This window comes from Neoarius graeffei, chromosome 28 (assembly GCF_027579695.1).
Source record: "Neoarius graeffei isolate fNeoGra1 chromosome 28, fNeoGra1.pri, whole genome shotgun sequence".
In the NCBI taxonomy this organism is placed as follows: Eukaryota; Metazoa; Chordata; class Actinopteri; order Siluriformes; family Ariidae; genus Neoarius; species Neoarius graeffei.
Genome location: NC_083596.1, coordinates 19,430,504 through 19,448,720, shown reverse-complemented (window position 1 = coordinate 19,448,720; position 18,217 = coordinate 19,430,504). Strand labels below are relative to the sequence as shown.

General features: G+C 40.7%; 1 protein-coding gene across 5 annotated transcripts in view; it reads left to right on the top strand.

The window, feature by feature from the left end:
• The window catches only part of camkk1a (calcium/calmodulin-dependent protein kinase kinase 1, alpha a), a 314,395-nt gene extending 296,537 nt beyond the window's left edge, over nt 1–17,858 (top strand). For 4 of the 5 annotated variants that reach the window (XM_060912105.1, XM_060912106.1, XM_060912107.1 and 1 more), the window contains one exon: nt 13,941–17,858. In XM_060912105.1, the coding sequence (XP_060768088.1) occupies nt 13,941–14,028 (88 nt within the window). In that variant the 3' untranslated portion in view covers nt 14,029–17,858. Of the gene's footprint in view, nt 1–12,593; nt 12,642–13,940 lie in introns of all 5 variants that reach the window. The other variant, XM_060912109.1, reaches the window with a different exon arrangement.
• Nucleotides 17,859–18,217: the final 359 nt, after the last annotated feature.

The window sequence follows — 18,217 nt, the reverse complement described above, 5'->3', positions numbered from 1 at the left end:
ATCTGGAAAGACACCATCAATGCTGAAAGGTATATCCAGGTTCTAGAGCAACATATGCTCCCATCCAGACGACGTCTCTTTCAGGGAAGACCTTGCATTTTCCAACATGACAATGCCAAACCACATACTGCATCAATTACAGCATCATGGCTGCGTAGAAGAAGGGTCCAGGTACTGAACTGGCCAGCCTGCAGTCCAGATCTTTCACCCATAGAAAACATTTGGCGCATCATAAAACGGAAGATACAACAAAGACCTAAGACAGTTGAGCAACTAGAATCCTACATTAGACAAGAATAGGTTAACATTCCTATCCCTAAACTTGAGCGACTTGTCTCCTCAGTCCCCAGACGTTTACAGACTGTTGTAAAGAGAAAAGGGGATGTCTCACAGTGGTAAACATGGCCTTGTCCCAACTTTTTTGAGATGTGTTGTTGTCATGAAATTTTAAAATCACCTAATTTTTCTCTTTAAATGATACATTTTCTCAGTTTAAACATTTGATATGTCATCTATGTTCTGTTCTGAAGAAAATATGGAATTTTGAAACTTCCACATCATTGCATTCCGTTTTTATTTACAATTTGTTCTTTGTTCCAACTTTTTTGAAATTGGGGTTGTATTGTGGGATGCAGAGCACTGTTGGCTGTATAACATGTCACCCAGGTATCTTCAGTATATTTAATGTATCGCAGCTATTCATATTGTTTACTTACAGCATCCTATTTGTTCATGGCTTAGTATGAGGAGGTGGATGCCATTTTGAGCAACATGCTCGTGCTTTTCCTGTTTCTCTCATTCGCTTGTTCTCTCCCTCCCCCTACACTCCCGTGTCCCTCGGCAGCATTTTGACAGCAAGCAGTAAATTCTGCTCCCCCTCCACTGCATGTGGCTCATCAGAACGTTTTACCCAAGGACAGCAGGTAGACGCCAACCACATGGTGTGATTCTCCTTTTCGGTCTCGTAGCCTGTGGAGCCTAATGCTGTTCTGTTCCTTTCTCTTACAGCCACACATTGATATATTATCTGTAACCGTCCAGGTATTTTTGACGAGGATGTGGTAATGTGGGCGGTACAGCAGGTAGTGCTGCTGATTTATAGCTCCAGAGTCCTGGGTTTTGTTGCCTGTTGGGAGTGTTGCCTATTCCTCTGCAATCTCCTCCAGGGTGTATGTTCACTATTTTAAGGACTTTTTATGGTTTATGGATTTAGCTGTATTATCTCCCCAGTGTAAGATGATAGTCTCTGAGCAGAGTGGTACTCAGAGTAATGCACTGACACACTTGAATACATAACACTGTTGCTTAGTGCTGCTGCCAGATGCAGGGGAAATTCAAAATGTACACGAAGACATAGTCTAAGTCTCGTTAGGATGGCTCGCCTTAAAGATAGGCTGCCTTTCAGATTTTTCAAGTTTAGGTCATTAAAAAGAATTTTCCCGACACCCAGTTATTTTTTGTTTGGTGGACCGAAAGCTACTGAATTCGAATCACAGACTTCCAATTTTATTTATTTTTTTTTAAAATAGAACAATTAATGAATTAGGGCCACATGGCCCTAAATTCTCCACTATCTTTTCCTGCTTCACCATTCAAGATAATGCATCATGCATCACGTAGTGGGCTTTCCCCGTTCACGCAAGGCATTGCGGGATACAAATTTGAAACGGGAGAGATAGAGGACGTGAGTGTATGAATGAAACGTGAAAGACCGACGACAGTAACAGAAAGCGAGGAGAAAAGATGTTATGCTGCGAATGAAAGGAAATGCAGGACCAAACTAATAAATAATCGGCGGTCAGCGAGCACCTCGGTGTGATCAGCCGTTCGTTTAGCGACAGAATGATGTAACTGTCAGTGCACGGTCAAAGCTAAACCTGTCGATGGCAGTAATGCGACACTCTGGATGCCAGCTGCCGTAAAACCCAAAAGAAGACGAAGAAGGTAAACCTGGGCACGCGCACACGGACTTCCTCTGTCTGCTTGACTGCGTGAAGCGAGCGATTTCATGCACATTATTTGTTCGGGAATCCCCTCAAATTAAGTAACTTCCCAGCAACAGAATGGCCTGATTTTTTTTTTTGAAATATTACAGAAATAAACATATATCATAATGACCAAATTTCAGAAGGAACTAAATTTCACCGATTTTATGAAATTGAAAGTCTGTCTCGCTTTAAAGGAGTAACTTAAGCATTTTTCAATTTAATCTCTATCTACAGTGTGTGTGATTACCGCAAACTGGCATTTCATCATGTTTCACCGTACTGAACCGAAAACCTTTTTACTCTTAACTCACTTACACTGGATGTCTCAGGGCAAATGTTGACATCGGTCAATAAAAATTTAAAGGTCCGCTATGTAGAACTTGGGGAGCTCCATTAGCAGAAATGGAGTATAGTGTTCATAACTATGTTTTCATTAGTGGATAATAATTACCTGTAATGATGAATCATGGGCGGCACGGTGGTGTAGTGGTTAGCACTGTCGCCTCACAGCAAGAAGGGCCTGGGTTCGAGCCCCGGGGCTGGCGAGGACCTTTCTGTGCGGAGTTTGCATGTTCTCCCCGTGTCCGCGTGGGTTTCCTCCGGGTGCTCCGGTTTCCCCCACAGTCCAAAGACATGCAGGTTAGGTTAACTGGTGACTCTAAATTGACCGTAGGTGTGAATGTGAGTGTGAATGGTTGTCTGTGTCTATGTGTCAGCCCTGTGATGACCTGGCGACTTGTCCAGGGTGTACCCCGCCTTTCGCCCGTAGTCAGCTGGGATAGGCTCCAGCTTGCCTGCGACCCTGTAGAAGGATAAAGCGGCTACAGATAATGAGATGAGATGATGAATCATTGTGTTTTCATAAGCTTAGAACGAGCACTTTATATCTACATAGGACGCAGGTCCACATCCACAGAACAGCCATGTTGTGCCGCTACAGTGGCCCAGAACGAACCAACCTCTAGAAAGCGTCATGTTTTTCCAAGTGGTAGCATGAATCCGAAAGAAAGCACCAGCAGGAAGATGAAGAAGAAGAGGAATCTGTGTTTGCTGGTGCTGGTTAACAAGTTTGAGAACCCAAATTGTGAAAGATGGAGGATCGTGCATATTATTTAGCACGAGAAAAAGCAGTGGAGAGTGGAATGTAAGTACTGGACGTATGATACGGGCACCTGATGGCCTCCGCATGTTCAAATACACGCTTGGATAGGGAGGGGTTAAGAGAGGGGCATCAAGTTAATTGCAATCAACTGAATCCTACATAGTGGACTTTTCAGCAAAATATATTTTTAGCACGTTTTAAAGAATTGTTCTGTCTGTATAAAATCTATATGTATAATTTATTATTTTCGGCCCCGAACTACTATTTCTGATGGAATAATTTGTGGTTATTTGCTAGCACTGTCGTTGCATGGGTCTGATATTTCATGAAGCTACTGATTACGGTGTTACTCCAATGATGGAAAGTTAGATAAACTCTGTGGGGGGGATGTAAACTTCATAAGAACAGCTTTAGAAAGACATCCTCTTATTGTGGTGTTTTTTAATGGCTCATCGTTTGTCGTTTAATTTTACATATTATAATTCATCAGCTGCCCTCAGCTATTTATAAGTGAGTAGTGAGCTGGTGGGTTTCCTGTTCGGTACTCTGTACTAACCGTGTGTGTGTGTGGTAGATAGTACGGTAATTGGGTGAAAAAATTCTAGAGTATTCCTTTATAGTCCATATCACGGGTAAATTCAGGAGCAAGAGCAATGTAATTCTCCTATTTAATATTAAACTTTGGTCAAATATCCGTCACATTTTGCATTCTGTGCAATTTTTTTTTACCTTGCACAATACCAGAAAAATTCAGTTGAAATCGAGCCATTTGAGGCAAATTGTTCCGCCTCTGAAAAAAACTTGGCATTTGGATTTCCTGGGAAACAATGATTTTTGTGACATCGCGTGCGGGACGCCTCCCTCTGAATCCTACGTCAGCGCTGGTTTGTTTATGAGAAAACGACCTGGTGGTTTTCTGCAAATTTCTTCAACGTTATCGCGTAATTATTAAAATGGTTAACAGATGTATCGTAAAAGGGTGTAGCAACACCAATCTTGATGGGATTAGTACTCAGCGTTTCCCAAAAGACCGGACAATGAGAGAGAAATGGAAGCGCTTGGTCTACACAGGCTGTGCACTGAAACCATGCAAAGCTCGCGCAGCCTGCTGGCGCTTCCGCAGGTGACGTCACGAATCTGGCTCCAGACTCCCTTGGGATTTTTCCAGACGCGTTTTATTTTATTTTTTTCTGCTGTAAACAGATGACCTTGTGCAAAATTACCCTTCTGGATGAGTGTGTAAAGGGACATACTTTCATATAAAAAAAAAAAACGAAATTGGCCCAGAATATGCCCTTTAAGATACCAGTTTCAATCGACTGATACAAATGCTGTGTTTATATTTCCCCAGAAACTAAATTGTATTAATTCATTATTTACTCATACCATCAAACTGTTAGTGGGTGCCACAGCTGTGCATGTATGGAATCAATTTTGTGCCAAAATGTTCATACAATACTTTTGAAATATCAAACAAAAACGACAAATCAAAAAACAAAAAGTCAGTTTTTTTAGACTGGCAAACAAATTATTCGTGTAATCGTGAAAAATATCAGTCTATTACTCTTCAGAAACCTTTTATTTTTGTTCCGCGTCTTTCTCAGTTTTGTTTGACGTAATTTATTTTGGTTGCGATTCCAGCTTTCTCGTTTGCGCTCCCTGACTTTTTGCTTGCAGTTTTGGCACAAACTTCACGTGTGGGTGGGCTGTCCAGGAATGCATTCCCATTGGCTAACTTGTGTTTGACTGACAGCTACACTCAGCCATTCCCTACTCGGATTCTGGCGGACTGTTTGACGAGTGACCGATCCATTGATGGTAAACAAGGATTGAGTGGACTTCAGTGGCGACTATGATATTGAATTAATTCAACAAAGTGTAAATTCAATATCATAGTCGCCACTGAAGTCAACTCGATCCTTGTTTACCGTCAATGGATCGGTCACTCGTCAAACAGTCCGCCAAAATCCGAGTAGGAAATGGCCGCAACAGCCTCCGGGGGAATGTCTGAGCGTAGCTGTCAGTCAAACACAAGTTAGCCAATGGGAATGCGTTCCTGGACAGCCCACCCACACGTGAAGTTTGTGCCAAAACTGCAAGCAAAAAGTCAGGGAGCGCAAACGAGAAAGCTGGAATCACAACCAAAATAAATTACGTCAAGCAAAACTGAGAAAGACACGGAACAAAAATAAAAGGTTTCTGAAGAGTAATAGACTGATATTTTGCATGATTACACGAATAATTTGTTTGCCAGTCTAAAAAAATTGACTTTTTTTGTATTTTGATTTGTCGTTTTTGTTTGATATTTCAAAAGTATTGTATGAACATTTTGGCACAAAATTGATTCCATATGCATGAAGATAACGGTTTGTACAAGGTTAGGAAAGCCAGGGGAAACTTTTTTAATTGCTGAGGGGAAAAAAAAAAAAAAGATAATTGACAGATGAGGTCAGTGATTCTTAAAGTCAGAGCACTTTTTGTAACTTTTGGTGAGTTTTCCTTTTATTCCTCTTGCTCCGGCAAAATATCTGCTTAGATATTAGGTCTCTGTGGTGCCGCAGAGAATTTAAATAGAGACGAAACGAAAGTATGTGAACCGCCAAAATCTAACTAATTACAGTAGCTACGCTAATTTCTATCAGAACCGTTACTTGTATAAAATACAGTTGAAATGTTTACACAACAGTTCTGAAGTTTGCATAACTTCTGAAACGAAATCTGCATAGCTATAGTATTCAGATTGGCATAAGTCATGGGTACAGTATGTCCCTGCGACTTTGAATTCTTTTTAATGCATGTAAAAACAAGTACTTCATGTTTTTCCTTCAATGAGGTGTGTTTTTTATTTATATATATATAGTGCAGAGGAGAGACCACTTCATAGCCACCCAATGTGTCCGTGAACTTGCAAAACACATCCAAATCTTTGCAGTTTGAACATTCTTGGGCCATGAATGCAACGTAAATCCACCTTCTGTCATGTTGCTGGCACATCTACGTGGCATGGCGATAAATTAGCTCAAAATGGAGGATCGGAGTTGCAGTCAGCTCTGTGTTTTATTCTAGCGGAAATGGCGATGAGACCGATAGACTTCCTGCTGTGACGTTACGGACGTCAAGGTCATTCACTCAGACCGCTACCTATATAAATCACTTTAATTGTAAAAATTACTACATTAGATTTATTGTTAACACTTAAAACTATTCCTGTGCCATTCTTGAGGTCTCAAGGCATTTATAAACGAAAGTGAGGCCATGGTTCTGTGTATCTGCTTTAAGATCATTTCCACAATCACAATGGGACGAGAACTCACAGGATTGGGACTAAACAGCTGCATGTCCATAAGAAAACCACTTGTTAGTCAGACTAATCAGAAAAGGCTTCACCTTGCTAGGGATCATAAAGATTGGACTCTGGAGCAATGGAAAAAGGTCATGTGGTTTGATGCGTTCAGATTGGCCCTATTCCTGAGTGACGGGTGTGTCAGGGTAAGAAGCGATGCACCCACCATGCATAGTTTCCATTGTACAAACCTCTGAAGGCAGTGTTATGATATAATTTTTAAAAACTTTTAGTAAAATTCTACACAGACGTACACTGCAGTAAAAAGTGATATGTGGTTTTTTTTTTTTTTTTAAAAAGAAGTCAAAAAAATTACAGCAATAAATTTGAGTAAGTCTAAGTCGCATATTAATTCTGATTAAAGAAATCAAATAAAATCACCAAAATTATTTGTCTACATGGCAGCAGCATTGGAAAAGGTCTCTTCATCTCATTATCTCTAGCCGCTTTATCCTTCTACAGGGTCGCAGGCAAGCTGGAGCCTATCCCAACTGACTACGGGTGAAAGGCGGGGTACACCCTGGACAAGTCGCCAGGTCATCACAGGGCTGACACATAGACACAGACAACCATTCACACTCACATTCACACCTACGGTCAATTTAGAGTCACCAGTTAACCTAACCTGCATGTCTTTGGACTGTGGGGGAAACCGGAGCACCCGGAGGAAACCCACGCGGACACGGGGAGAACATGCAAACTCCACACAGAAAGGCCCTCGCCGGCCCCGGGGCTCGAACCCAGGACCTTCTTGCTGTGAGGCGACAGCGCTAACCACTACACCACCGTGCCGCCCCAGGTCTCTTCATTCTACTAATTATTTTAAGTAAAATAATTAATAAATTAAGTAATATTACTTGGTTGCTTTTAATAAATATTCTTTATTTAAACTCAAATTTAAATAAATCGATTCAAATTTGTTTGTTTTTGTTTAGCATTTCTGCTTTGCACATTTGCATTAGATGCATGGCAGTGTAAATATTAACAATAAAACAGTCTCAATCATTTGATTACATTAAGGAAGCAGCAAAATTCTCACATCAGTAAAAAGTCAGAGGTGAACATGTCCTTAAGTATTTTTTTTTTTTTAACTCAAGGTAGTATTTGTATTGGATATGTTTTATACTCAAAAATAAATTGTGTGGCATGTTTTTAATGTACAAAAAAAAAAAAGCATGCAGCCAACTCCCTTCTCGTCACTGCTATGTTTGCTTATCGAGCTGAATGGGCTTCATATCCACCTGGAAAAAGGGAAATATATTTTTTTAAAAAAACAACAACAACATTGTGCACCTTTAAAGTGGTAGGCATGTTGTGTAAATCAAATGGTGCTAACCCCCCAAAAATCCATTTTAATTCCAGCTTGTAATGCAACAAAACAGGACAAACACCAAGGGGGATGAATACTTTTGCAAGGTACTGTAGTTTAGACTTAAAATAAAGGAGACAGGAACAAAAGTCAGACAAATGCGTTTATAGGTGGACTGGTGAAAGATGTAAATAAATTACTTGGAATTAATTATCGTTGACTCCACGTAGCAAGCTTTTTTCTTTTTTTTTAAACCACAAAACTTGGTAATTTCAGTTATAACACAGTCTTGGGTATACGCTTCACTTGAAAATGCTAATGTGACGAACATTAGCTAGTATTTTGTGACTTTTAAGATCAGATTGCTGGATAGTTAACTTAGCTTCAGTTAGATAAAAGTAATCGTATTAACGCAAGATTGGGTTTCATTAGCTAATACTAACAGGCAGCTGAAAAGGATAGCGCCATTTTCGTACAAGCAGCCAGATGTGCTAAAAAGGCAAATGGAAGTATGTTCAATAACGTTAAACTTGGCACTAAATCTAAAAACATACCTTAAAATTAAGAACTGATAGTGTGATGAACATCACTGCACGAAGAAGAAAGAGAGTCAAAGCTTTGGTTATGTTAACAAATAGACTACTTGAATAAAATTTGATTTCACACCTTTCACGACAGAAAAGTTACTCAAAATATTCAGTTTGGTTATTTTCTGTATTTTATACGGCAGAGCAATAGGGCCAGGGTTTTATATTTTATTTGGAAACTTCTGAGGAAAAAACTCAGAATTTTTGAGATTAAAGTCAAAATTTTCGAGGAAAAAAGTCAAAAGTTTCGAGAAAAAAGTCAAAATTTTCGAGAAAAAAAGTCGAAATTTTCAAGAAAAAAAAGGTCAGAAATCTGTAGAAGGCGGGCTTCCATACGGAAGTGACACTCACTCACGGCCGGTAGACATGAATGGCTGAGACCAGAGCCATGGAATTCAGAGTTGTGACAACCGGGGTACAGGAAGTCGGTTGGTGATGTGAAGGCTATCACATTGTCAATGTCCGACTGATTTCGCCTCCTGAAAAGACCAAGTTCACGACACCGCCTCTTTAAAGTCCGGATAGAAATCACAGTATTGTGATTCTGTGCCAAGACTGCAAGGATCTCTTTGTTATTAAACCCAATCCCGAAATAACATTTGATTAAGTCGTCCATTTCAGCAACACTAAACACAGTAGTAGCAGACCAAGTCTCCGTCACCTCTGAATGACCTGGTACTTCCTGGTAGCCTAAATTTGTGACTTTTTTTCTCGAAAATTTCGAGTTTATTTTCTCAAAACTTTTGACGAAAATTTTGGCTTTTTTTCTTGAAAATTTTGACTTTTTTCTCAAAAATTTTGACTTTTTTCTCGAAATTTTTGACTTTTTTCTTGAAATTTTTTACTTTTTTCTCAAAAGTTTTGAGATTGTTTCTCGAAATTTTTGACTTTTTCTCGAAATTTCTGACTTTAATCTTGAAAATTCTGAGTTTTTTTTCTCAGAAATTTTAAAAAATGTGTTTCTTAGTGCAACTATTGCTCTTCTGTAATTTTATCAGTGAAATTTGAAAAAAAAAATTGGCATGAAAAATGAAATTTTGATTTTGTAAATTCAGTATACTTAGAATTTATTAGTAGCCCCTGATTTCATTTTTACAGTGTATTGTTTGGCCAAGTAGACCAATGAGATCCATTAAAAAAAAAAAATCAGATCCAAACATGATGGAAAAGATCACATCCATAATGATGTCATTTGTAATCAGTTCTAGGCTACTTTTTTTCTGTACTGCTAAACAGTAAGTTCTAACAGTAAGTGATGGCCTCGTAGGAACAGAGTTTATTCTTCAGTTCTCCACATATTACTGGAGTTTCTCAAGGATGTAATAAGTTCTTCACACCACACACGTTCTTGATTTCTGCTCGAACTGCATGAAAAGGCAAGAAGCAACAGCTCTCCCTGGTGGAGAATTAACTTGCAGTACATGTCTTTCTAACGCCACTGTCCAATTAAATCACTTTCTGTGCACCAGATTGACATCTCATTAATAATTCAGTGTTGGCATACTCTTCCTGTCTTCCTCTCATTAACCTTTGAAACACGTGTCTACTATATGTTCACACTTTCATATTTGCAGTAGCACAGATGTGGCTGTGTTTAATGTGACATGGACTTGTGATGTCAAACAATACACTGCATACTGTACTGTTTTATTGATGAGCTTAAAAACAGGTTGATAACCCTAACATCCATTTGCTGTCCATCACTGATTTTCATATATTGTGGAATTTAAACAATCGTGTCGTCGTGGAAGTCTGTATCTCAGAAGTAGCCAAAAAATATACTTGCACAAAACATGTTGCCTTAACCGCTTTTATTGCACAGAAACAATGCAAGTATGAGTGATTCCCTGAAAAACACTGAAGTTTAAGTTTATATTAGTTTCTAAACCGGGTCCCTTTTTGGGAGGGGGCCACCCCAAAACAAAATGGTGACTCCTATTGCTGGGTTTCACTTGCCGTCACATCCGCCTCATTAGTTATTCAAAACTTTAGCTGGTGGTCTACCAAAGCTCAGTTGACAAAGTGTTTGTCTGGAGAAGGTGCATTGCTCGCATGAAAAATGCCTTACGCTTGCGTTGTTTTAAGTTGTTCGAATCGATCAAAGCGTGAAACTGATAAGTGTCTTCAGGTTTCTGCGTAAACTAATAAAAAAGGGTGAACGAACACAGGATTTCACAAAAAGACGTAGAGAAAGGTGGCTTTTGAACCTCTCACTGAAATCGAAGCGAGCCGAGTCGAAGCATGCTCGAGTTTGCAGTGATCACTTGGTGAAAGGTTTGTATCTCCCTCTCAGCTCTGTCCTTAGTGTTTTCCGAGTACTTTTCTTGCTGTGTGTCGTTATTTTACGGTACTTTTTTTTTTTTTAGTCACGAAGCGCTAAAGTCCCCAGCTGTTTCTTTGTTTACTCCTCACAAAGTCCATATGCATGAAGATCATGACAAAATTCTTCCCAGCCGTACAGTTACCGTACAATGCGCCGTGATCACTTCTCCGTCTTGTTTAACTAAGATCCGGGTCTTTAAAGGGGTTTCTGATGATCTTTGTGAATGATTTACCTCAGAGATAAGAGCCAACACAAGTAAGAATCAAGCCAACTGTTCTTTGTTTGCACTTCAACTTGCAGCGCATTTGTTGTAAAGACGCGAACTAAAAGCTTTAAAAAAAAAAAAAAACAAACTTACACGGGCAAAAACGATACAGGAGTCATTCGGCAGCGACTTGATCTCGAGGTCCTTTACCCAGCCACGTACAAAAAAGTTGTAAGCCTCCATACTCTTCCACGCTTTCATCTGTTTTGCGGTGTAGAAGGACGTCTGCAACACCAGATAGTTCGAGATGTCGGGGAACTCGACTGAAGGGTAGTTTTCGAGATCGTATGACAAATCCTTCTTTCGCAGACTGTAGGGGTCGATTCCATTGCACATAGCGACCTTCTGAATATATCCAAAGCGAGCAGCGGCTTCTAGATTACGAGCGTGCTCTGATAAGTTATCGCTAGGTGTTTGCACTTCGGCAGCTGTTTAGACCGCCAGCTATTTCACTTCTGGTAAAACCGCTAAGAAAAGTCACGTGACTGAAACCCAGCAATACTGACCGAAGGTACTTCATAGCTTTAACATCACAAAAGGTGGGTTCCACATAACCGTAGCTAAGAGACATGAATCCTCACACCTTTTGGTGCTTCCAGAGACAAAGTCTACAGAATCCTAACACGTTCTGAGGCTCCAAACTGCAAGCTAGAGATCTCTCATGAGTTCAGGGAATCTTGTGGAATGTTGAGATCTTTTGTTGTCCGTGAATACACTGAATACACATCACATTTTCCTTAAAGGTAACAAGCATAAGTCTCATCTCATCTCATTATCTCTAGCCGCTTTATCCTTCTACAGGGTCGCAGGCAAGCTGGAGCCTATCCCAGCTGACTACGGGCGAGAGGCGGGGTACACCCTGGACAAGTCGCCAGGTCATCACAGGGCTGACACATAGACACAGACAACCATTCACACTCACATTCACACCTACGGTCAATTTAGAGTCACCAGTTAACCTAACCTGCATGTCTTTGGACTGTGGGGGAAACCGGAGCACCCGGAGGAAACCCACGCGGACACGGGGAGAACATGCAAACTCCACACAGAAAGGCCCTCGCCGGCCCTGGGGCTCGAACCCAGGACCTTCTTGCTGTGAGGCGACAGCGCTAACCACTACACCACCGTGCCGCCCACAAGCATAAGTCATTTTATTTATTTATTTATCATAAGGAAAGTGCGAAGTACTGTTTGAGAAACTGAATGATTGGCAGGTTTTAGTTGATGCTAAATTTCATGCAAAAAAGAGTCAGGTCGTCTAACTGCTCCATTTACATGATATGGAAGATTTCAAGCAAATAGGGAAGCTTTGTATTCCTGCAGTTTGGGAGCCTGGAGAGTCGGTGGTTGTAGCTGTTTGATAGCATTTCATTCGCACATAACCATGTTCATGTTTAATGTTAGCGTAATGTAATTTTTAAAACGGTTGAAGTGAAAATTTATCATTTACACTTCATGTTAATTCGAAATACAAAACCAGATTTATGAACATGTTAATATTGGCTGTCTCATTGAGAAATTGGGGCTCTTCCCAACTCGGAGTTTAACGTAAATGCTGCGTTCTGCGACAGCAAATCTATAAAACTCTCTTACATCAGGATGAAGGTTCACTTCCTGCCATCCTGTTTGCTTCCTCTGTGACCCTCTTTGCCTCACTCTGTCTCTCTCCGCTGCAGGGACTCATGGCCGTTTCGTCCCTCACTTAAACTCCACCCTTCTTTAAGGTAAAGGTTTGTTGTTAGCAGATGATGCTCTTAGCTGTGGGTTTTGATGCTTGGATGTCCCTGTTGTCCATCGTGTCCAGTGTGTGACCTTCATTCCCCAGTTTATCCATATGTTCATTGTTGTCAGAAGGGAAAACCCAAACTAGAGCTCATGTTTGTTTGCATTTTTCCTTTAAAAAAAAAGATGTTGTGTCTGATTGTGATCGTTATTGTCTGGCTCAGAGTGATGTTTGTCTGTGCTCATGATGTCATCTCTTCATTGTCCAAGCTTTTATTTACACACAAAGGTGGTAAAGGTGTCTCACTTAAAAAGACGCAGATTGTGGTTGTTCATTATTGTAACTTAGATGACGATCAGAACATATTTGGACCATAAACGTAGCTAATTCCAAAGGGTTCACTTACTTTTATTTGTCACTGTATATAAAACCACAGCTCACCTTGTGCATGGCAAAAAAACCTCTTCTTGTATGATAACGGATCCCTGTTTGTAGGCAGCTCTGCACATTTCATCAAAAAAAGCGCTGTTCTTCAACAATATTAATTATAAACGCACCATGAACCTTAGGGTGCATCAGTTGCCCTCACTTTCATAAAATCTGATGCGTTTTTGTTTGGGTGTTCCTTTTCACCAATAAAGACATCCTGTAAAATTTTTTGACCATATTCAAAAGTCTAATGGTGGCACCATGAGGTTCATTTCTTTGCCAAAAAAAAAAAAAAACGCTTATTTTATGTTTTCGCGTAAGGTTTGAATCACAATGTTGGACTCCATTTATTGATGTCTTGTGAGCCAGAGATCATGTTAAGAACCTTTGCAAGGGATTGAGAAGCATTAATGTGATTCATAATACATTTGTATTGTTTAAAAGTAGTTGAACAATGATTCAATGAACAGCTAAAACTCAAACTGTGCTTGATGATATATTTAGAATATGTACTAAAAATGCGTATCTAAGATATTTGGTATACTCTATAAGGTGCCGTAATGTTTCATGAAAAGTGATCGAAATGTCATAAAAGTCATAAAATAGCAGCTTTTTCCATAACTTTGAGCTCCTGGTGCCACCATTAAACTTTTGAATTTTGTCAAAATATTTCACCCAGTGTGTTTTCTTACCAAAAGGAACATAAAACCAAAAACGCATCATGATCGGAGGAACTTTTCATTTTTAGGGGTCAACTGATGCACCCTAATGAACCTAGTGCGCACCATTTTGCAAGCCCGCATGCACAAAGATTACTTAAAGTTTACTTTAAGCAAGCAATCTAATCCAAGTCTGTTTATGTGTCTTTCAGAAAAGGTAGCAGTGGCGAAGCTGGACGAGAGGTGGAGCTTGAGGACCTGCACGAAGATGAACCGCCTTCTTCTGATGATCACTCATAAGTGTATGCACTGACCCTGCCATAAGCTCCGCCCTTTACTTATTCCTATTGTAGAGGCAGACTCGAATCGTACTTCTCACATCAACACAACCTTCATAAAAGCTAAAGAAACACCACAATTTGCAAGCTGTTCGACCATATACTTACTCCTAACTGCTTTCTAATTCTGTAATGAAGTGTCTTATTCCAAAGCCTTTCGACGCTGGTGGTTTGACTTGATCTACCCTACGTGTAATTGACGCATCGATCCTACCTTTTTTCTGGATACTCCTCCTCCTCCTCCTCCTCCTTCTCCTCTTGCCACTCCAACTGCAATGCTGTACAGAGGAAACCTCTTGTACGGTATGGAGAGAACTCCAGGGTATGAAGAAACCTTCAAGTACATCCCGTATCATTTTATATTTAGGCTTCGGAGACGTTTAACAGAAGCTTCTTTCCGTCGTGTGGCTTTTTTTCCCCCCTTCATGCTCTTACCATGCGCCCTATCCTTCATGAATCGAAATTGAAATTTTCATTACATTGAGATTTGACTGATGATGTAGAGTTGAACGACAAACTTACGGTATGTTAAGCTTATTTAAAACTCGTTAACACCATGGATGGACAGCCGGAAGACTCGGAACTCGTTTTAAGGAACATCCTACTAGAAAGTACACAAGTGAAAGAAGGGATGAGCAGCATTTTGTACATATGTAATGTGATATCGATGTTGTACTGCCTTGTTATGCTTTGCATACTGTAATATTTATGGTACACATGGCCAGTTTTGGACTGCTTGCCATTTTGGTACACACACACATGTACATGCAAACACAGACAAATGAAAGATTGTGTTTTTTTTATTCAAGTGGGCAAAACTCCGCCACTATGAGAGGGCTATGATATTTCCACACAAGCACATGTTTCAGAATAGGGCTAACATGCAAATGTTAGAGGGCTCCTCATTTGAAATGCACACACACCCACACTCGCACCTATAGCTTGAAATCACTAGCACACTGGATGAGAGCGAATGTTGCAAATCCTCCACTGTAGTAACACACAAACCATATCCTGTGTCAGTGTGCTATTGTCTCTCTGCAGGAGCAGAATGTGTCATCGTTTACCGAGGCTTGCCACTCGCAGCAGCTTATTTGTCAGTGAGATGCTGACAAGAGACGCCAGGCAGTTTATCTGTCATAAACACATACGTAAACATAATCACAAGTCACCGAGTGTGTGCGTGTGTGTTTGGGTAGAAAGCAAAAGGATCTCTCTCGCTCAGCAATCCGAATGCATCATGATGATTAGCGTCAAGCCCAGCACATCGCCTGTTATTCAACATGTACCACCCCTCCCCCCACCTTTGTCCTGGATTACATTCATAACAACATGCACACTCGGTCAGGGAGATGAAATTGTTTTAACAGGACCTGCAGTGTGCTGATAATCAAACGTTTTTAAATCGGTCGCCATTTAACTTGGATTTAATGCGGTTAAGAAGCGATAATTCCGTTTCTGATCAAATGAATATTGCAGTGATGTCTCTTGATGGTGCCAATTATAATAACTGCTAATTAAACATCATGCATGTTTTCACAACATGATTTGATCTATTATAAACTGTTAGATTTCTGCATAATTAAAAGCAGTCGATTCATCTCGTAATATTATGTGGAGTGGGGGATTTGTCAAGCTTTCGGTAGGACCCCTTCCAAAGTGATGATGGCATCAGGGCAATGTGTAACCACACATTTATTTATTCGTTAGTTATTTATGGGCACCATTAGTAACCGCGCTTGTCCTAGATTTACTAAAATTGTAGATTTAGACTCGGAAGGTTATGAGTCTGAATGTCACCTGAGAAAGATGCTTAAAGGAAAAATCCACCTTGAACACCTTGTATATTAATCTTAATAAAGAGCGTTTCATCTTTAATGCCAACCAACATTTAATATGTAATGTCTTTTGTCAGATAAGGTAGGCTGCAGACGGATGTAATCGAAGGAAGGTTTATTTACAGGCAAACACAGCACAATAGCATCAGGCAATAGCAGGGTCGAAGTCCCCTCAGAGCTCCGCTCTGGGTCAGGAAGGACGTGGCACCAGAAACTGGGCTTAGGCGGAGTCTTGGGTTCCAGTTGGGCTTTGGATGAGAGCGTAGACACAGGTGGAGACTTTGGTTCAGGCTTGGACTCGGACATGGGCATGAGGATGGTCAGAGGCTCAGGCGTAAACCTGAGCGTGGATTCTGGCATAGACATGAGCTTGAGAATGGACATGGGATCAAGCATAGATTTGGATATGGACATGGGCTCAGGCATAGACATGGGCATAAACATGGGCTCCAGTATAGCTTCGGGCATGGGCTCAGGCCTAGACATGGGCTTGAGTATGGGTATGAACCCTGACATCGGCATGGACTTGAACATGGACTAAGGCATCAGCATGGGCATGGACTCAGGCATGGACTTGAGCATGGACATGGACTCGGGCGTGGACCTGGACTTGAACATGAGCATGGACCCTGGCATTGTCATGGGCTTGGATGCAGACATGGGCTTGGACATGGGCTCTGGTGTTAGTGCAGGCATGAACTTGGACATGAGCCTTGATTCAGGCCTGGACTTGGACAGGTCTAGGCTTTGTTTGAGTGACAGTGTCCTCGCTGAAGCCAGGCAGTGGGGTGACAGTCTCATCCCTGCTGAAGCAAGGCGGTGGAATGACGTTATCTTCGAAGCTAAGGGGAGGAGTGAAAAGCTCGTCCTCACTGAAACCTGGACCGAAGGCCTCCCCATCTGCTGCTGTGTTAGCCTTACAGGCACCCCGCCCCCCCCAAAAAAAAATTTTGGAGGTCGTTCCGTCTCTGCCTTTGTTTTGACATGGTGTTGCTCAGTGTGCTTGCTCTTTCCCACTACATCCATGGTGTAGGTGAAGTATTCTGTCAGCTAAGGTGGGCTACAAATGGATGTTATCGCAGGAAGGTTTATTTCCAGGCTTATCTTATAAATTGCTAACTAGCTGAGTAGAGTTTCCTCCGTACCTTAGCTGTATGCATTGTGAAATTTAACTCCAACATTTACTGTCCCCATTACACTGGATTTCTCAGTAATATGACATTTGAACCCTTATGCAAAATTCTGAGTGAGAATATATGGCCCTGGTCACACTATTGGTCCCACTCCAAAAAAATGTTATGTCTAAGCTCCTATTAGATCATGTTAGATATTGTATCACCAAAAGCACGTGTCTTAATAGTGTTTATATACAGTAGGACTAGCTTGGATGGCATAGTGTTTTGTTTTTTTTCTTTTTCCTGATCTATTTCCAGGTGATCAGTCACCCAAAGCCTCCCATTTGGCCATATACCGTGTTGCATGCAGATATAGGACCAGATAGGAACTGTTCATAGTTTTTGCCTGTTTGGCATAGCCTTTAAATTTCTTGTTGATTGGACTACTAACAGTTGATGGTTTAAAATTCAAGCTGCATGTTGAATGTCAGTCTCACCAGATGCAATGCAAACCCATGGTTCCGCATGTGACATTTTTCGCTGTTGTGTCCCAACAGGTAAAACTGGAGTCATTCAGAATGCTCTCTGAGAAGGCTGAGTCTAACACATACAGTATAAGTGTAATACACAGACTTCTGAAACACTGAGAGTTTTAAGTTGCGCCATTTGGCCGAAGTTCATTCGACTATTTTCTGTAAACATTTATCTCACATACGGAATTTCAGTTGCCTCTGTAAACGGCGTTTCGATTCTGCTGAAATTTTCAAGTTTTGCCACAAAGAACGTGTGTTATCTTGCTTGGATCTACGGAAGCCGAGAGAGACCCTTCATATAATCCTTTTTTTATTCACCTTGTTATCCCGAGATAACGACATAATTAATTCAGGATCTCGAGAAAACGACACAACTAATTTGAGATCTCGAGAAAACAAAACCGTTATTTCGAGATCTCGAGAAAACAAAACAATTATTTCATGATCTCAAGTAAACAGCTGAGAAATGGTTCATTCAGGTGCGCCAAGAGACTTGTGATATGCTGACTTTGGGGCTATTTCTCATTCTGTATAGACGCAACTTTGGTCATTAGAATGTCTGGAATAATCGATCACCTAATAAGGCAATATTTTGATCAGGGGTTGACACAGGGAGAGATTGCATTAATAAGGGATAATTTCAAAATTAGTCCGCGGCACCTCCG